Below are 22,112 nucleotides of genomic sequence, written 5' to 3'. Positions count from 1 at the left end.
TGTAGGCACACAGAAGCAAATCTAAAACCGGCAACCGCCACGGGGAGGGGGCATAATTTAATTTTTAATTTTGTTTGTAATAATTATATAGACCATTATACTTCCTATGACATAAAATGTTAAGATTATTGATTAACTGAAAATTCACTGCAAACAGTTCTACCCCAAATTGCACATAAAGTGCTGCTCATGTCACGATGTGTATTATCATATGGGCAGGGATCTCATCCTTCAGTTATGAAAATTATAATTTTTAAATGTATTACCGGAGTTTGCATGTAGCCTTCATTTTTAATTAAACTGGTATAAAACAGTGTTATTTAGGGGCAAACACATGGTGCGGGTATTACTGTCTAATGACAGCATCTAGTTAAATTTTATTGCTTACTATGCCAGAAAACTAAAATTAATTAAAAAAAAAAGAAAAACTTGTTTACATAAGAAAAATTATAGCATTTAGATATATCACTTAGAGAAAAATAGAAAAGAGTTATTTCCCTTTGTTAGTATTGAATTATGCCGAATATAATGATGAAAAATGCTTATAAAATATCTTCAAGTAAACACTGATTTGAGTTTTTGATGTGCACCTATAATAACTTAGAAATTACAATTCTACTTGCAAGAATTTAAATGAATTCATGGTTTATGTAAAATGTATGATGTCACAGGAGGGTGGATTTACTTTAAGATAGGAATAACGTGAATTCTAAGGCGAATCGTACGCGCATGATTTTCGCGCATGTAACAATTCGTAATGTAACCCGTTGCTAAGTGCGTTGCTAACGCTGAGGGTAATAGAACAGATTATGAACTGCGTCTAAACCAATCAGATTTCAGTATTTAACATGAAACTATAACATTACAAATTGTTTTTATTTTTTCTCAATCAAGCTTCGTTAATTTATATTCAACGAAAATTCCTCAATAAAATCCGGAAATCATCTGAATTTTTTGGATTTTACAATCTTGCGCATGCGCATTACATTCAAACTAAATCACAAGAGGCTCTTTATTTTATGTTTCCACAATATCATTTGCATGGATAAACTTGGAAACGATAAAACAAATGCGTGTTAATTTCCATTGGAATTTTTTCTGTTCATCAAAGAAAATACGAGAGATAACTCTAAACAGTGTATTTACAATAAAAAAAATCCCGAGAGTTTTGAATGTCAACATGGTGTGAGAATAACATTGTTGAAATATGTTGAATTCTGCATATAGAATTAAACTTTTCGAAGAAAGGTATTTACAGCTTCAAAATGGTTTGTTGTGAACAATTTGACTTATTTTCAATGCAACTTTATTAATTTTCTCCAAAATTGTTTTGGAGCTATTCTGCAATTTTCTGCTACATTACGGGTATATGGGAGGCATTTCAACTTTGGTGATGGCCTTTCCCGAGACTCAGTTAGTTTATTCCAACCCAGCAGAGTGTAGTTAAATTAATTTAGTATTATTGTAGGCTTGAAGTTTGGTTAAGCAAATGTCAACAATAAATGGTGTTTAGATGTATCTATTTTGTACATGTCCCATACCATCTGCAATGTCAAACCGTGCACGCACGGGTCAAGTCTAGTAATTGTTATCAAAACACAATTCACACATCATTATCAAATGTGTGCAATACAGTAACAAACCAAATTATACATGAGGTCTTTGACTACTGGCTTATGGCCCATGCTTTTCTCCATACCCTGGCCGATCATTTGACAATTCCCCGAGCAAATAATTTGACAATATCCCAGCCCTGACATTACCACAATGATAGTTTTCCCTTGTTTGAACAAAAACAATCACTAAATGGGAATGAGGGCAGTTCTTATTATGTTAATCTCTTAGTAAGAAATTGCTATGCTCTCAAGCAACAGTTCTTACCATAGGGTTAACAAAATGACTACTGCCCACATACCCACTTAAGAGCTGTATACTATAATGTCTATGAATGACACACAACAACGAACTTACGATAGCAATAGGTCACCTGAGTAACAAAGAAAGGAACAGGTAAGCTGCCTTATGAACAGTTTACAATATTCATGAATACTATACCGTGTACAATTCCTCTTTTCTTTCTCTTGTCTACTGTATCTTTAAAAACCATTCTCTATAGACCTAAAAAGAGACCACACAATTCTACACAACAGTACATGTACATGTATTACATTAACCTAAAAGACAAACAGGAGAACATACATGTAAGTAACAAATACCGAACTAATGCTGATAACAGAAAGAGTTAAGGATTGAGCTGTTAAGCTACTTAAATCAATGATGGGTGAAAATCTTACAAATGTGACGGTCACAACAGTGGGATGCCCGCGCCAGATAGCTCAGTTGGTAGAAAACACTAGAAATTCAGAGGACCCGTTGATCGAATCCCTGTTTTGTCGGTCATTATTTAACCCATCCCACTAAATAATCGACCATTGAAAGTTTTTAGACACATTAACATGGATTGATAATCAATTCTGTTTAAAGTTGATGATAAGAAAGAAATTAAGTAGGGGATATTTGGTGAGAGAAATTGACTTGTGAACAAGCATCATCATGTGTTTGTGTCTGTCTAGCAGTGTCTCAATCAATCATTTCAGGTACACGCATCAATTCAAAGAGTTTTATACTAGTATTGAATCAATTTTTTTTAGGATATTAATTATTTTGTATTTTACTTATATTCCTACTAGGTAATGGATAAAGTTGATTACTCTTTACATTGTTATCTATATTAAACATGAATGTAATGATTTAGGAATAGGTGAAAAGGGGAATAACTCTTTTCATATTAAAACTGGCAACAAAAGAGATTGAGTTGTTCCCCTTGTCACTCTGTTTGACCAGTTAGACTGTTTGATGTAATGTAGTAGTATCAACGACACTTAGCTGAATCAACCTTCACATTTGTATATAAACATAAAATCAATTCATCAATTTATTCTAATATTGAAAGAATACATAGAGATTAGCTGAATAAAATGTGATTAAAATGATCAACATTACCGCCTTAAAACTGATTAGGTAGTGTCTGAGAAGGTTCACTTTAATTTACTTCCTGTTTTGTACTTAATGTAAACATATATTAAACAATTCACCAGATTCATACCAGTGTTGAAAGAAGAATGAGATTAGCTGTACAAATTGCTGATGTTTCGTAATAAAATAAATGTACATACTATACCACGACTATGTGTTGATTTTCCATAACTGGACAAGTTGTTACTTCCTTGAATGAGGATAAAACCTAAAAAGTGAACACATTATATTCAAATAAATATTAATGCATCACTTGATACGTGTTCAAATTAGTGTTCATTACATGTAAACTTTTACCGTGTAGTTTACTGTTAATAGATTACACACACACACAGCGATACCTTAAGTACCAAGAGGCCACCAGTTAAAATTTCAAGCATCTGCAATGAATATTGCTGAGATAAATGCGACAGAATTTTTGTTACAGACAGACGGACAGACAGACACACAAGGGTAAAACAGTATACCCCCTATTCCTTCAGAGCGGGGGTATTATAATGATTGTCTGTATAAATTATTAATGTTTCATAATTGAATAAATGTACATACTATACCACGACTATTTGTTGGTTTTCCATAACTGCATGGACCAATTGTTACTACCTTCAATGAGGATGAAACCTAAAAAGATAGCAGAATATCAACTGATAACAGAGTATTATTTGAATTTGGAATTATTTTAATTCTTGGAATTTAGAGAAACAGTGAAAAGTAGCCTTAGTCACTACTAATTTATCCACTAACCCTGATTTTAACACAGTCAATGTAAATCAGGGCATTACTGAATGTCCTTAGTTTATTGATGTGGAAACTGAAATTAGTTTTACCTACATTACAAAAGTATACAATAAAAAAATCTAAATGTCTGTAGATATTGATTTTTTTTTTAAACATTCAGTCATGTATTTCTTACAAAGTGGATTTATTCATTCAAAATATAATTATGTATATGTTCATTTGCAGATGGTGTGATCTAAGTTCTTATGTATGTGCTTGAGTAAAAATTCTTCAGGATTTACTAAGGGGGTTAGCAAATCCAGGATTTACTAACCCCCCCCCCCCCCCATCCCTCTGGACACAAGTTGAATTTAGTTTCAGTCCGTCCTTTCAATCATTCAGTTAAAGGGATATTCTTCGGTTTCTTTAACATATCCTATTTTATTGAGAAACAAAGATGCATTTTCCAATCCCTTTCTGAATCAAATTTCATTTTAATTAACTCTTATTCCAATACAATGTAAATATAAATGATATGTTATAGGATAGGATAGAGATTATTTGCAGGATAGGATGCAGTTTACAAGATATTGGTCTGAATAATTTTGTCAACTTTTACGATAGCAGCACTGTACATGTAGTTTATTTGTTATTTTATCCTGATTACCAATGAAATACAATGTAAGGATAACTCCCAAGACACTCCGAATAAACCGTTCATCTTGCGTTCATAAAGCGTTCACATATTGTTCACCGTGCGTTCACCGTTCACTTTGCGCTCCGTTTGCTTTCTGAGTTCGCACATCATTCACCGTTCATTAGCGTTCACCAAATTCCGTTCAGCGTGCGCTCACCGTTCGCTCACCGTTCACTCACCGTTCGCTCAGCGTACGCTTAGAGTGCACCCACCATTCAAGTGGGAAAGTAGAACGTTTCAGGGACTGTAGCTAGTGGGGTAACCCTTTAGCTCAGTCGGTAGAGCGTTGGTTTTTAAACTGAAGGATCCCGAGTTCAAGCCTGGTGTAGCTCACTCTTCCTCTTCTATAACACATGAATGTTCAATTACTCTGACACACCATTGCTATCTATCCAGTCACCCTTTTCAGAAATCAAATTTTCATCAGAAATCCTCATACCTGACTAAAAAGATTGACCATCCTCCTCCTAGAAACATTACAACATCACAGTTTATCTATAGACAAATTATATACATGTAGCACTTGTGTGTTCTGTCACCCTCTAGGTACATCTAACATTATATGTATCTGTATGTATCTCTCTCTATGTCTTTGTTTTTCTCTCTGTCTAAAAAAGATTGACTACCCTCCCCATAGAAACATTACATAAGGTTTATCTAATATTTTTTACGGTGCGACCGTTGCGGTGAGCGCAGCATGTTATCAAATAATGAATTATGATAAATCAATAAAAATAAAGGTAGCAATGTAACGTAAATGAATTTGAATTTGTCGGTCAAGTGTCGTCCGTCTCTTTAAAAATTACCCTGAAAAAAACTATGCGAAATATATACTGTTTTATTTACTTAAAAAAAAGCATGATGTTCTTGAAATTACACATTTTATCTGTTTCTCAAAAGTTTAACTTTGATTCTCGCGAGAAGATGAGAAAGCCAAGCATTTTTGGAATTGCATTGATGGTCGAAATTTACTGATGCCAAAAAATTCTGTCGGATCAATGTGTAAGAAATCCATTGTGCATCACTCAAAAGGACAATAACTCCGTTAGTCTTATGTAATGGAATTAACGTTGTGTTATCAGTAGTGTTGGATACAGGTACCCTGTACCAATAATGTACTGAGTAGTTGCTTTAAAAATGCCAGTAAAATACCGTCTCATTTAATACCGGTACTAATAACAGTATTTCTGTATCTTTGAAACCTTTTTATACATTTAAAATAATTTAAATAAACGATTTCAGACTCGCTAAAATCGAATTCTCTGCGTATTAAAAGGATAGGCTAATTAACAAAATATTTCCTTTATCATTCTTAGTACAATACTTCATTCGACTGCCAATACTTTAAGTAATAAATCAATACATAAATTATAAAATATACATAATCAATGATAGTGTTTAAATTTTATTCTGCAATAAATGTAAATTAAAAAGAATTTTCAAAAATAGCGCAAAAGTGTTTTTTATTTAATACGTTCTATTTCCCATGTTTCGTCAATATGTGTGCAACCAAATAATGGCTGGCAACCGGGTAAAGCGCTCGGCTGTCTAGTCTTAGTAGGAAATCAGATGGTTGTGTTTGCAAGCATTGCAAGTTATTTTGCCAGGGAAAAGGGGAAAACACAGGTTACTTTATTAAACATATGAGAATCAGGTTCAATTTATTTGTTCCCTTATTTGTTATCTTTAATTTAAAAAAAAATGAAGCATAAGCATCGTTTGTAACCTCAAATGTTATTGTATATATATGATACTATCTTTATAAATTATAACACCAAAAGGTCAAAACCACATTTATTGAAAAAACAAATCATCATTCTCATTTATAAGGTCTAGTACCGTATCGTTAAAAAAAGCCTTATCGTTTCAAAAATACCGGTATGGAATTGTACTGTTTTGTCCTTAACGGTATCCAACCCCAGTTAACAGTATATTTACAATGCCTGTACATCGTCTTTTATTATTTTTATCGTTCTCGTGAGAGTGTGAAATGGGAAACCATATATACAGAGAACTGCTGGTCAAATAAAACAGGGCATTACTGGTCTGAGTAACTGACGCCAAAAACATCCGTTGAATCAATGTGCAACTAGTCCGAATTTTCTATTCACACATGCCTTGCTGGTAGAACTCGCTTAGCGCCGGGGACCTGCGCTCGCTATTAAACAAATTAAACAACACCTGTGTGCTCTCTGTCACTCTCTGTGTACATCTAACGTTATACGTATCTCTTTATCTCTCTTTCTCTTCTCTCTCTCCTCTCTCTCTCTCTCTCACCTGTATTGTTGGAATACATGTGTGGTGGTCAGTGATATATGGACCTTGCGTATGCTATCGGCTCAGTGGTAAAGCTTCTTTCTGACTATGCATGAGTTCCGAGTTTGATTCCTGTACATAATCACATAAAGAAAATGTTCATTGATATAAACTTGGTTCAATGCCATGTGCTGCATTAATTTTTGATACTGTTCAAGAACAGACGAAATTAAAAACTTCCCGTGGCATGGTTAATGCACTGGTATTTAAATTATAACTTACAAGACTAAGTACAGTCGTTTTACCTGTAAAGAATACTTGCAAGTATCGAATAATTTTTAGAACAAGTGAAAAGCTGTCAATGTGACAGCTTACCGGGTTTTTTATGCGAACTGTATCCATAATCCATGTCAACCCATATCCAGTGAAATGGTGTACCCTATATGCAATATTTTGCCAAAAAATGTCTAAGTCCAAAAGCTGGTATTTTTTTCATAAAATTACAGAAATCAAAATCCTATCAATATGCACACCTCTGATATATGTACAATTGATCTGCAAAAGAACAACTTCCTATCTTGAAAACTGTAGGAGGAGTTATCCGTACAATGAGGGTACCCTATATGCAATACTTTGCCAAAAAATGACTAAGTTCAAAAGCTGGTATTTTTTTCATAAAATATCAGAAACCAAAATCCTATCAATATGCACACCTCTGATATACAGTACCGTCAACGCGGATCCCGTATCTGACCGCGCTCCCCCCGCGGTTATTTAATCCTTTCCGCGTTACACCATCGCGGTTAATTCATCGCGGTCCTCGCTGCAGCCATGTTTAAACCGCGGCGGTGTGACCTACCGTTGAACAAGGTGATCGGAGATTTTTACCTGTACGCTATTAGACAATAAGACGGCCACCTAATATTAAGAATATGTACTGATAATGTCTGATGAATGGCTTCATTTCACATTAAATGATTACGTATTAAATGCACGTTTTCAGAACTCTCTATTGATTTTTAAGAAATAATTATATGCAACCGTAACAGTTTTCATGTAACGGTGGATAAAGCTATTATTTCGAAGACATTTTATTTTTATCATTTTCTTAATATAATCTACATGTAGGATAAGATATAAACTAAAAAAAAAATACCAATTTTTTAATGAGTTTAAACTTTTCCGATTCTAAATATTTTTAAATCCATATCAAGAAGTAGCACATCTTACGGCTTGGTCTCTCGATGCCAAAGACAGTAAATGTTATACTATAGTCCGTGATAAGCACATGCTTCACGGTGAACGTTTACCTTACGATCAACGGCATAAAATGAAAATTTTACTTTACTCTGAAAATACTACATGATATTATCATTTTATGTGTGTTGATTATAAATAAAGGTGCTAAAATATGTTGTAACAGTTGCGAATAACGTTTTTCGTAGCCCCCCCCCCCCCCCCCCCCCCCATCTTGAACTTTTTATGACTGTCAAAGTAAACTGTATTTAACTTTAGTCCCAATTGTTTTACACAGAGGTGTGAAACCATCGCACTGACAGGAAATCCACTCTTCGCTTGAACGCACAGAATACACAGGTATAGACTGGTGGGTCATCCGTGAAACGAGTGACCATAAGGATTTCTACCCGTATCAAACAATTTTACTAACAGTTACAATAATTATTGTGTCATTTTATTTCGTTCTTAAATTGTTAAACGTATTTTAAGATGTTCCTCTCCGCAAAAAAAAACCCCATTAAAGCTTCAGTATAAACTAATCGAGAGAATGAAAATTAACAGAACGAAACTTTTTTCCTTTACCATGGAAGAAACGCGTAGTGCAGCTAGCAGGCTGATTTGATTGACAGGTGTAGCACGTGGACTCTAAACTGCATGTTGGATTCAATCACAATGTACCCTATTATTATACGAATATCAATTTATGAATATCTAAAATTGGTATAGTTCAAATGAAAGTAGGTAAATTACGCCTTAAACTCTCTCTCTCTCTCTCTCTCTCTCTCTCTCTCTCTCTCTCTCTCTCTCTCTCTCATATGAAGATCATAAACAGAATATTTGCATCGACGACACTCTGTAAGCAAAATACTGGCAACATGAAAATTCAAATGTGTTTCCTGTTTTTCTTAAAATGTGTCAAATAAACAACCCAAGCACTGACAGGAAATCGTTCTCCGCTTGACTGCCCATAATACACAGGCCCGAGACAAGTCCGTGTATAAAATAATACCTGTATCTTGTTCGCTTCATTAACTCTTAATAAGTTTACTCTTTATAAAGAATGTGTATATACACAGAATAACAACACAGAAAAGTTGTTCCACACATTTATCGCAAGATGAAAAAGCTTTCAAAAATGGGAAACTTCAATATATTTTAAATTTCACAGCATAGCATGTAAAAAGTTCGTCATAATGACAAGTAGTTAATACATGTATCATAAGACACACACAATCTCATTACACACACAAGTACGTGTACGCCGATCGTCTCTAATCCACAAAGTCAAAAACGTCGTCATGGCACTCGGTCAGCTGAGGGATAACGATGGACTTCCTCTTCAGACGCTTATCGTTCCTTCTCAGGCACTCGTTTATCTTTGGAACCACACGCTCCCTCCAAGCTTCGTGAGACTGGAACTCTGGGAAGAAATACACAACGTACTGTTTCACCACCTGTTTCCTCACTGGATCCAGTTCTTTCTTTGCTAACTTCCCGCCTCCATACCAATTATACTCGTATCGCAACTGTCCTTCACCGAACAGTTCAGGAAACAGTTTCCGTGTAAGGTTCACCGCGAAGTTGCCGGCATTCCTGGACTCCCGGACAAGGACGCGAAGTTCAGAGTCATCAATCTTGAATTCCGGAGGGATTCCTTCAGTTGTGGGCGTTGATGAAGGGGTCTCTTCTGCGCTAGTCTGGCTGTGCATCGCCGAATTCAGCTGCGTCAAAGTGTTGTCGCTGGACTGCCTCCTTATAATGTCAATAATGATGTTTGTATTGGCAATGGCTGTTGTCAGTAGAGTTTCTAGATGGGTTGTGCGCCTGTTGGTGGCATCTATCTTCTTATTAACAATGTCGACGGATTTACGCAGATCGGACACTTCCTTCAAAAGCCCGCCGACGAGAGAGTCACTATCACTGGTGGATAACCGGTGCGGACGGAATCTCACGACTGGTGTAGAAGCTCTCGGAGTTTGAAGTCCTATGGGCACAGATGCAGGCACAGCAACAGGCGGAGTCTGCGGTCCAGTTGGCACAGATGCAGGCACAACAACGGGCGGAGTCTGCGGTCCAGTGGGCACAGATGCAGGCACAACAACGGGCGGAGTCTGCGGTCCAGTGGGCACAGATGCAGGCACAACAACGGGCGGAGTCTGCGGTCCAGTGGGCACAGATGCAGGCACAACAACGGGCGGAGTCTGCAGTCCAGTGAGCACAGATGCAGGCATAACGACGGGCGGAGTCTGCGGTCCAGTGGGCACAGATGCAGGCACAACAACGGGCGGAGTCTGCGGTCCAGTGGGCACAGTTGCAGGCACAGCAATGGGGAGAGTCTGTTCGTTTACAGTTGGAGGGGAACCTGATGTAATCATTGAAGCTCTGGGTTTCCCTGACTTTGTCTGCAATATATTAAAAAAGAGTTGCATTATAAATGAAAATAAAGTGCCATGCTATGAAAAAAAACCAAAATATACACTTATTATTAAGCCACGTGGGGGGTGGGGGGGGGGGGGCTGTCACACGCACGACAACACAAAGTTAATGTCAGTTACACAAATTTAAATATGATATATTTTAATTAAATTAAGTAAGGTAAGTTAAGCAATCTTTTGAAATATCATTAGAGATATTGTATTATCTCGCACATACCCACATTACAAATGGAATACACGCATTTCGGAGATTTTTACATGTTATTTGAATAGCTGGAGAAAAGAAGACAATATGACAATTGTACATATCTATAGTCTGTTTAATAATTAACCAGCAATTAGGTAAGAACTACTTATTTTGTGAACATTATTTATTTTTTATTCAATATTATTTCAATAAATCAATTTTTCTATAAACGTAAACTACTATCTTTATTTTTGTAATTATTCAAAGGTTTCAAATATCTTTTTATTTTACTGCTTAACATTTTTTGAATACAGACTATAGACAGGTAAATTTTAAGGTATCACATTTGGCTGGAGGCGAGAATACGAGGTGGGGATGACCCCCGTTTTTACCGTGGGTAGACCTAACAATTACATAATCTTGTGTAATATCCTTAAGCGCTTAGCACATTAAATCAACTACTTAATGATTTCAGTGTTGTAATTAGGAAAGATGGGTCGGATAAATCATGAACTTAAACTGCGCATAGTTAAGATGCACAAGGACGGTTTTTCGGTTGCTGCAATTAGAAGAGAAATGCGGTTCCTTGGGTACACAGTTTGTCGGGACACAATATCTTACTGGATTCACAAGTACCAGATCGGATTGTTTGGGGACATTTGTGAGTCTGATATTCCGCAAGTGTCGACATGTGTAAGCTTAAGAGATGCCGAACTGATAAAGGAGTGTATCGCTAAGGATTGCACGGTTTCGAGCACAGAAATTCATCGAGTGTTAAAAGAAGATGGTGCGAGTTTTGGACTAACCACCACTAAGAGGGCTATTGCTGCAAGTGGCTATACTCATTCGAAACCAAGATATGGACAAATGGTCCGTGATGCTAACAAACTGAAACGTGTTGAATTTTGTGAACGATTAATTGCGGCAGATGACACTTTCGACAATGTGATATTTTCGGATGAGTGCTCCATTCAGTTACATCAGAACAAACTGCACAGTTACCGTCAAAAAGATGCTTGTGCCGCAGTGTTACCGAAACCAAAACATCCACTCAAGATACACGTTTGGGCTGCTATAAGCAAACGAGGAGCTTCAAAAATTAGACTTTTCGAAGGGATAATGGACTCTACATTCTACGTGGAGAACATTTTGCGCGATGCACTGGTGCCATTTATCCAGTCGAAGTTTGGTGGAAACGACGGACACAGGTTTCAACAAGACAACGACCCGAAACACACGTCAAAGTTGTCCAAGCAATTTATGGATGAGAACCAGATAAATTGGTGGAACGATTGGCCTGCAGGTAATTATCTAATTTGTAGATTATGTTAATACATAATTTAGTTTTTTTAATTTAAGTTAGTATTCTGTTTATGACTTGTTTATATGCACATTGTTCAAAGTATAAATAAAAAATTATAAATATTAATCAAATTGATAATGCATATAATTAATGAAATTATTTCTAGTAATAATTTATTATAATATTTTTTTTTTCATTTATCAATGATTATTTTCTTTTCAGAAAGTCCTGACCTTAACCCCATCGAAATGGTGTGGAACGAGTTAAAGAGATGTGTTGCCAGGGAAGCCCCGAGGACAAAACAGGAGTTGCAAGAGTGCGTTGTGCAATTTTGGAGGACCGAAATGACTGTGGAGAAATGCTGTGCCTACATTGACCATGTGTACAAAGTTGTGCCAGTGTGTGTGTTGATGAAGGGGAATGCAACCGGTGATGTGCCAAAAAAACTGTTTAGTGAAAGATCGCGAGGGAAAAGCATCGGGCACTTCAACAACTTGCTGACATCAGACAAGGACGTTTGTGCAAGGGCCAGTAACCTTCTTCAACCGTGGATGTGAAATTGTGTATACTGTGCTCGTAATGTAGAACAAAACTTTTGACTGTGATTTTGTGTGCAGTTTGTGATTAGGTATAAAACTCAATCAATTGTTATTTGCAACAATTTAAACAAATCATTATGTCCGTTGACGGCGAGGTGTTCTTGTAGAAAACAATCGTTAAATGTGAATTTTGTGGAGATCAATGTTTAATTATATGTATCATGTGTATGAATGAGTAATAAATATTTCTTTAAATCCATATGTACAAGGCTTTAATGTTGGTTTTTGACAAGATATCAACATTTAGATCGGGATCGGGATTAAACATTTTACACCAATTTACATGCATGAATATGTGGTAGCAATACAATAATTTAAGTAAATAATATTTATTGAATTTATATAATAAAATGAAGAAAAATATAAAGTTTACAAATGCATGCATGCATAACTATTTGGTAGCCTTCTTCAATGTATATAAATCAATTTTTATAATTTTCAAGTACTAAATATAAATGAAAACAAGACTGCTTAATCACTGACTAGTCTTAACGGATTAGATCAATTTACTCTTATAACAAAAATTATGCAAGCGGGTCAAAATTCCATGTCTGGTAAAATAAATGAATAAATAATATAATCATTATAATTAACAATCGTTAAATTCTTTATCTACGTCGTTTATTACTATTACATTTTAAGTAAAGATATAAAAACTAACGAAGTTGAAAAATTTACTTACGAAAGACATGGTGGTTTTCTGGCGCTTCGGTGCTGGGGTTGGAGGTGATGGAGGTGGTGATGGCGATAACGGGCTTGCGGGAGGTGTTGGGGATGAGGGCTCAGTCCTGGTCTCCAACTCTCTCATCTTCACTCGAAGTTCCTGGTCGGATCCGGAATCAAGGACAACGGCTCTGTCAACTTCTTTGGCCCGGCCCCACTGAACATCATACTCCTCACCAACAGTGATCGTAATGTCACTCTCACATCGGAAGTATGCACGACTCCGCACTTGAAAATTGTCATCGCACAAGTACCGCACAAGAAAATGTCTATCTTCACGCACACTAGAACGCCTAGCCATTGTTTTATGAAAATCACAGAATATACGTGTATATATCTTTTCAGGGCAACACTTAGTTTAAAACTGAATAAAACCCGTGCGATGTGAAGAATCATACAATTTTAATTATGAGTACCTTTTGTGTTTTAATTAGGAGAACTGATTTTCCTTTGAACATTTAATTGTGAGCATGTGTTTTTATAAGGCTACAACTAGTCGGTCTACAGAGCTGGTTGAAATCAATTTTCCGAACAAATTATAAAATTTTTATCAAAACAATGACGCTTGTTACAGCAATTATAAGGACGTGATTTTCCATAATATGAGCGATTAAGCCACTTTTAAAATTTGAATGAATTTTAACGGTTTGATAGGATAAAAAGATAAAATGATATTGAAAATAAAAATATACATACCTGAATAATTATAAAGTAAAATATTTAATTTAAGTAAATAAGTCTTATTAATTTTACATTTTTTTTGTTAGATTTTAAAATTTAATTTAATTGTATATCGATATATCAATAAGTTAGTAAAGCATAATTTTTCAACCACCTGCGGGTATGGCCCAATTTTCCTTGGATTGTACAGATAACAGCTTTAAATGATTAGAATTAAAATATTATCCCAGTATTACCAAATAAACAGCTAATATTTAAAAAAAATATTTACCTTCAAAATATGTGATTTTCTATAAAAGGATCATGATTATCTTTATGCATTTGTTAACTTACATTTACGTTTAATGCATGTTATATTTTTTTTAATCGAGGGAGATAACTCGTGTTCCTTGTCGATACTTTTTAACACCTGTAATCGATCGTTCAAACCGCGGGGGTGTTGTCATTATAGGTGATTGAACCGCGGGGGCACGCGGTTTTTACCTGAGACAGGTGTTTAAACCGCGTTGCAATTTGGACCGCGGGGGTGCGCGGAAAATACGGGATCCGCGTTGACGGTACTGTATGTACAATTGATCTGCAAAAGAACAACTTCTTATCTTGAAAACTGTAGGTTTCGCCTCGCCTCGCCATCTATGAGATTGATCAACCCAATATATTTCTGTAGTGAGTCATTAACTAACCTAATAAGTAATATTGTTTGCACTTAAAGTAGTCCGAGTATCGCACTACGTCATAATACGGATTTTACAATATTGGTTCGACTTTTACAAAGCGTTTTTGATACCCGGTATTGATTTTGCACTACATCGCTGTTGTAAACAATGGCAATAATAAGCAATTAGAACGGTAATATATGTATTATTTGAGATATAGAAATGATTACTGTTGAGAAACTCGATTCTGTTAAAGTAAAATGAAAAACGAAGTTTCTGATTAACCAGGATCTCAGGTATGCTTATATCTTCTTTGTTTTGACCCCCCCCCCCCCCCCCCCCCCCCGAATTTTTCTTTTACTAAAACCGGTTTAAATTTAGAGACAGAAGCTATTTCGAATTTAATCAATCGTCAATTTATTAATGTTTAAATGATATCTAACATTGTTGACAGATCTAAGCAGAAAACTGTAGCAAAACATGATTTTTACGAATTTTTTTGTCAGGGTCTACTTGGTTTAGAGCTTATAGCGTGAAAAGTAATCCGTCAACATATAATTTATTTTACCAAATCTTTTTTCTAAGATGTCAATCTATAGAATAAACACCATGAATTTAAGTTTGAGTCCATAAAATAGTAAAAAAATTACCAAACGCGATACTAGCATTGCATTTTTTGTATTCTATTTTGATACATCAGGTCCATAAAGCGTACTTACTTACAAAAATTTGCGCAAAATTATTGATGAGATATGGCTTAAATAAATATTTATACTCTATTTTGTATGTTCAGTTCTAATTTTCCCAAAATTGGTAATTATTTTTAGGAAAAACGGACGTCTGGCAAATTTCATAATTGTCAATAATTTTCACAAGGGGGTAAACCCGTCTGAGAGGTGATAACAAACAAACTAGCATGTAAACATACATATTTTCTTTCGTATATGTATTGCTAGAATGTATATTTATCATATAAAGCTAAGCATTTAATGATTGAGCCCATTTAGTGCCGAGTATAGGACTACCTTAAATAAGTTATTTATCTCCGAAGTTGGATGTTTGGACGATGCTCAAAAAGCGATATTTTTGTACTTTTCATGGAATTTTATCGTTATTAAAAGGTAAATTGCATGAAATTTTACATGTTACAATTGAAAATCACTAAACATGCACATTGATAAGTGCGTGAACGAAAAGAGCTCCGATTACTAACAAAAACTGGCTGCTCTAGCAATGATTCAAAACGTCTTATTTGTATTGAAAAAAAACGATTGTTAAAGGACAGGTGACACAAAATCATTTTCTTCTAAAAACATTTTCTTTAATAATTATAAATCAGTTTATAACAAGTTTTCTATTTGACTAGCATCAGATAAGAACACACAGCTCAATTAAGTGTGCAGAAAATCCCAGCTGCAGCTGATCTCCGAGTTTTGCCGATCTTTAATGAGATAAGAAACCCCTGTGCGTTATTCGTCAAAGATGACATAGTCAGCTATGGCTACATAGTAAACAGAGCAATGGACGAGGATTTATTTACACGTAAAGGATAGTGTATTTGTGTTGCAAATGATGATTTTGAAATAAAGCACTATCAGATTAAAGTGAATTTATTAAAAGCATATTTTATTGAAAAGTTTAGTGTATGAACCCTCTCCTGAAAACAAAGTGGTAAGATTATAGAATGTACAAGATTACATGTTGTATTATTGGTTAATGGAGTTTTTGAGAAATTTTGTGTACATAAGATAGTGGTAATAGAAATTGAAAAAAAGTAATTAAATTAGAAAGAATCTGAAGATTCTGTGATTGATAATTATTTATAGCAGATTATCATCCTGTCAGCCAGACAGGCAACCACTTGTTCAGATTGTCAGTATTCAGTAAAGTTTGAAATATATTGTTTGAATATGCATATTAATCCAATCTTGCAGATCCAAAACATTGATTTGAATAAGTTCATATTAATCCAAATATTTTTTTTCTTCAAAAAAAAAACTCAAATGGGAGCACGATGAGTTATACATATAAATCCTTTTTTGTGTACTATTTGTAACAATTGCCCAATTTGGTGTTGCTGTAAAAATATCCTCTGAATCTAATATAAGAAGTCATCAGTGTGCATATTACAGCTCGTTTTTGGGCTTTTTTTTTTTTTTTTTTTTTTAGGTTTGATCAATAGAGAATAAATTATATACAACTCTGGTAATACTTCTTAAATCAAAAAATCCATTATTAAGTCCAATTAACTTAATTAGGGTTTATTTAGGGTTTAAGATCCAGTGAAATTCCTGGTTACGAAAAGTCTCTATACATTATCACTTACTAAGTGTTGACAAAACAAAATCCTTTCTTTAGAAACAATGAATCCATGTTTTTGATGATTTTTATCTTTTAAAAATTTGATGATTTTTATCTTTTAAAAATCCCATCTGACATATTTTTTCCAGCATGAAGTATATAGATCAATGAAAAGTTAACAGAACAGGTCACAATTTTTACTCCTACTCATAATTGCTGAGGAAACAGAAATGGGGTTTCTAAGCTTCGAATAACTCTGTTTATGTACTGGTTTCTCAAACTTTTAATAGCAATGAGCAAAAGTTAATGACTTCAGATTTTAGATAAGAGCAATTTAGAAATCCCTATGGTTGAAAGATACAGCGAATGGGCAGTGTGTCGGCTATTACGTCGCACCGAAGGTTTCCGATCTCAGAGGCTTCAGATATGCATATTGAGGTCACGCGTCTTATCAGCTCAGTAATTCAGCAATAGCTGTGAAACAGATGGGAGTAGTAAGGAAAATTTTGCAGAAATAGTATCCCACTCACAATTCACATATCCATTGAAGCGTTTAATTCATTTCAAAACAGTTATAGTTGTGCACGATCAAAGTTATGGGTGAATTTTTCATTTTTAAAGTGCTAAGCATAGCTCAGCGCTTTATTGGCGTTAGACTTTTACTTCCGGTGCAACGAATAACCGCCCCCTATGAGCAGAAGCTTACATCATTTAAACTGGTTAGGGATCCAGTTTCAGGAGTTTGTGCACATTACTGCATGAGCTAGTATGAACTATTGTGAATTTATTGTACGGGGCTTACATACATCATTGCAGGGGCTGCCATGCAGTGATGAGGAAATATATTGCGTATACAGAAGCTGAAATGTTATATACATATATCTTTTATACTAGTATACAAATAGAAGCTGGGTTAGCGCTTTTCAGTACTATCAGTACTTTGATTAAAATTAATCTTGCGTCATACAAGTAAACAATTATGAACATATGACATAAATATGTCACATAAATTCTTGACAGTTTAAAATTAATTTTTGGTGTGTTTTTGCCCAATTTTAGAGATTAATTGCCTGACGTCAGGCATATCTAAGGTTTAAAAGTTACAACATCCGAAACAGCGCAGTCAACAATGGAAGCTAGCAATGTCATTTTTCATTGAAAAAAGATTAATCAATGCAAATTAATAATGTGACGACCTTCACATTTGCAATTAACGAAAACGTTGTAATGGATGTAACAATTAAGCAATAGTGAGCAAGTGTTTAAAGCAAAAAGGAGGTTCACTGTGCACGTGTGTAATTCGGGCTGACTATATTAAGTGAGGATAAAACTTCAATTGTGCTTGCGTAAATTGGAATTCTGGGAAGAAATTAAACAGTTTGTGTTAGAAATATTCGAAGACGTTATGAAACCGGCCAGTTTCTCGGCCAGTTTCTAGGTCAAACTGCACATCAATATATTGGAAGACTGTCAATGGGAATCGTCTGCAGCCACAGTCCAGAGTCCGCGTATATCTTCCCAACTTTCTTAGTGAGATTGAAAAGTAAATATATTGTTTGGCACCAAACCATGAAAATCAGAGAGCTAAAAGTTGTTACGAAACAAATGCCGAAAAGGAGTTTTATTGACTCCACAGATACGGGTATTATTGAATGCACCCCCTCTATGGAAGAGTTCATTTATGGTGTAAACTCTGTGGGCAATTCCAATCTGCATAAAAGGAGGCACAGGATTAATTCTACTCCGCCCATATTGTCAAAATCTTAGGAGTAGTCCATAATTTTACACGCCACTGTAGTGGAATAATCCATGATGGGAAGCTAAGCATTATTGTATTGTGTTTGAAATTAATTTTTAATTGCTATATTTTTATTTTGTTGGCAGCAAATAAAGTTTTAAGAGAAAATTACATGTACGTTCAAAATAATTATTATGTAAAATTCATTTAAATTAAACCCCCCCCCCCTTAGTAAAGATAATTTGATTATAGAATTAGATTAAAATTCATACAACCAAGTTCTTGCAATGAAATAAATATGTTTAATCAGGCAAGCTTTTAGGAAAGCTATTACTTGTTTAGAACTAAGGTGCATAACTCGCACGTTGTTTATATTAGAAACGCCATTTTACCGCAATGCACGTTCAACCAGACCTCGGCCGTCTCTGTAAATCTCCGACGAGCAGATCGGAGATCTCGTAGACAGCTTAGCGTCTGGTTAAACAAGACTAATTGATCCAATTCAGTAAATTTTGACCCACAGTTCATAGTACCAATGGTTTCCAAGTCCTTACGTTCTCGCGAGAATCAAAGTAAAACCTTTTAGAAGCATATGTGTAATTTTAAGAACGTCATGCTTTTTAAGTAAATAAAACAGTATACTTGGCTTACTTTTATTTCTCAGGGGAGTTTTAAAGAGTCAGACGACACTTAAACGTCAACTTTGACGTCACAATAAGGGGAAATTACTCTAACTGAAGTTATTGTAAATCTGCTGAAATTACCAAAATCTTCTCAAAATCTTGCAAAGCTAAAGAATGAGGACATTTCTTCAGATATAGGAAACACTTGTAACTTGGATATTTTATTCACTATAATTACGATAATTTCCAGGAACGTACACTTAGCATCAGTTTTTTTTTTTTTAAAGGGGGATGGGGGGGGGGGGCATGACAGCCTCATCCAAAAAATCTTTACAAGCAAAAAGAAAACATAGGTAATCACAGATTACAAAGCTCACCGAGACGAGGCATCACCTTTATGAGACATCACCTTTATGAGACCACCTTTATCATATTATATGAAAATCATGCTTTATGATCTTGGATATTCATGGATTCTGTTTTGACACAAAATCATATATCATCTGTTAAAAAATTGTATGATAATCATACATCATTACATAATACATCATAACATTGAAACATATGATATTTTGTTTTCCCTTGGACTGAAATGTCACATTTTCATTGGTTTAAATATAGCACGTGATTGCCTCATATATCTCTATATTTGCTCTATGAGAATTAATATTAGGCAATATGGCCATCATTGGTCAACGCTTCGCTTACTCATTTCGACATTTCATAGTATTTAATACATAAACCACATGCCGTAAGTTCTTCAAGTATTTGGAGTAGTTGCCCTTTGAAATTCTTTAAAATTAGAGTAGTTGCCCTTAGAATATTGACGTCACATTGTTTTGTCTGGAGCAGAACAAAATGGCAGCGTCGAAATTTGCTCAAATCTCTGCAGAGAAAAGGGAGAAAACATTTAAAATTGAATAGCAACAAAACATTGTAGGTAAACATGGGTGAAGCAAAGATTTTTAAAGAGTATTTGAAAGGTGAGATTGAAAATTTTGAAGAGTTTAAATGAGTTAAATTGGACGAGATGTTAGGCATCTTGTACATGGCTGTGCCTTGATCATCGCTATTTGTGAATAAATATGTCGCTTAATAGTCCTCGGGAAAACAAAACACTTATTAGGTTAGTTACTGACTCACTACGGAAATATATTGAGTTGATCAATCTCATAGACGGCTCGGCTTCACCTCGCCATCTATGAGATCGATCAACCCAATATATTTCCATAGTGAGTCAGTAACTAACCTAATAAGTAATACTATTGTATAATATAGTATGATATTGTATTGTATGATATTTTATAATATTTGATACATAATATGATACTGTATCATATTTTATTTACGTTGTTAATTTTATTTTTACTGATTTATCATAATTCATTGTTTGATCACATGCTGCGCTCGCCCCAACGGTCGCACCGTAAAACATATTAAAGTGTTTTCATGAAAGATTAATTTCATAAAGTAACGTTTTGTGCTTCTTGTGTATTTTCGAAATTGATCCACCCCAAAATATTTGGTCAGAAGTGATAGAGGGCGCTTGATTCGATACCGAAACTAGGAAAATGGAGGGGTGTTGAATACTTCCTTAATTCATATTTTCGGAAGTTTGATACCACAGTTTAGAAGGACAAAGAATCGTGATTAAAACAAAAAATAAAAACATTTGGAATTCCGACAATAATAGTCGGATGCACGACGAAACCGGATACTGATAGATTCGTTACCTGTAAAACGACTGTAGCAGAACGGAGTCATATGAGTGAATATTAGGCATAATGCAAAGCAAATCACATCATTAAAAAAACCACTTACATATTTCTTTTCTTAGACAGACACCATTTAAACTAACAAGCCTAATTGGATAAAAACGCCCTTCCCTTTCCTCTTTCCAAAATGTCGTCTGTTCTGCTTCAATACACAATGTTTGGTCTTTTCGGCGTCGAACAATTTCGACCCCAAGTCTTTTCGGTCCCAGATAATGAATATAATAAATTTTGATAACTATTCAAGTATTCCGTTTTTAATGTTATAATTACAATTTAATGGTTAATATCACTTAATTGTATCTCAATTTCAGTCATCAATATACTCGATTATATAACTTTTTAGGTGTGTGTGTGTGGATGGGTTTAACCGGCATGTAACGTTAGTCAGGAAAATTAGGATAAGGCCGAACAAACGACATCAGAAAATGGATTCGAACTCATGACTTACAGATTCGTAGTAAACTTCTAACCCACTGTGCTACGCTGTTAGGTGACAATTTTGGGGGGAAACTACTTAAAAAATTACACTTATTTAATTTTATTGTTTATTTCCATAAATAGTACGTCATAACATGGAGGTATCCCATAACGTTAACGTTACCACTTTAATTTCCCGGTATCTAGTTATTCACGCGATCGAAGAAGAGGGCCATTATAACCCCTTCACGGTAACTGTGCTACTGTATCGCTCTTTTGCAGGGCTTGAGATGGAGGGCAGGCAACCTTTACTTTTTGTTGGGGTTTTTTGGTGGGTTTTTTTTTGGGGGGGGGGGGGGGGTTGCAGTGTACTAGTATGCATAATTGTACATGTAGGTTGAATTTGACGAGCTATTGAATTTCAGATGCCAGAATGGAATATTTCGGAAATGAAAATATGTAAAAAAAAAAAAAAAAACACACAAAAAAAACACACAAAAAAAAACACAAAAAAAAACAAAAAAATGAACAAGAACAAAAAAATTCAACCTAATGTAGTGTACAGATCAATCATATTGTTGGATTGTTTTAATTTTGTGATTAAAGCTGAACACCGCTCGTAAATAGGCACCGTCACACAGGTACCTGGTATATATTTATTTTACATGTTTAAGTGTCTTTGCCTGTGATAACACTGCGTATTGATTTTGTACTATACAGTCCAATAAC

The 22,112-nt window shown here is 34.9% G+C and overlaps 2 protein-coding genes across 18 annotated transcripts in view; both read right to left on the bottom strand.

Annotated features, from left to right (window-relative positions):
- The window catches only part of LOC105344902 (uncharacterized), a 151,663-nt gene extending 130,508 nt beyond the window's left edge, over nt 1–21,155 (bottom strand). For 8 of the 17 annotated variants that reach the window (XR_010713569.1, XR_010713570.1, XR_010713576.1 and 5 more), the window contains exons 1-5: nt 21,013–21,154; nt 6,728–6,838; nt 3,586–3,657; nt 3,177–3,244; nt 2,056–2,118 (exon numbers count right to left, since the gene is read on the bottom strand). The gene's annotated coding sequence lies outside the window, so the exon portion shown is untranslated. Of the gene's footprint in view, nt 1–2,055; nt 2,119–2,294; nt 2,418–3,176; nt 3,245–3,377; nt 3,417–3,585; nt 3,658–6,727; nt 6,839–21,012 lie in introns of those variants that run through there. The other 9 variants (XR_010713562.1, XR_010713565.1, XR_010713573.1 and 6 more) reach the window with 9 other exon arrangements.
- LOC136274998 (putative uncharacterized protein DDB_G0290521) lies at nt 9,052–13,829 on the bottom strand. Its single transcript, XM_066083219.1, has 2 exons — nt 13,152–13,829; nt 9,052–10,347 (listed from the first exon to the last, which is right to left on the bottom strand). The coding sequence occupies exons 1-2, from the start codon at nt 13,491–13,493 to the stop codon at nt 9,217–9,219; spliced, it is 1,473 nt and encodes a 490-aa protein (XP_065939291.1). The 5' UTR covers nt 13,494–13,829; the 3' UTR covers nt 9,052–9,216.
- Nucleotides 21,156–22,112: the final 957 nt, after the last annotated feature.

Source organism: Magallana gigas, chromosome 4 (genome assembly GCF_963853765.1).
Source record: "Magallana gigas chromosome 4, xbMagGiga1.1, whole genome shotgun sequence".
Classification (NCBI taxonomy): domain Eukaryota; kingdom Metazoa; phylum Mollusca; class Bivalvia; order Ostreida; family Ostreidae; genus Magallana; species Magallana gigas.
This window is presented reverse-complemented; position numbering and strand designations above follow the sequence as displayed.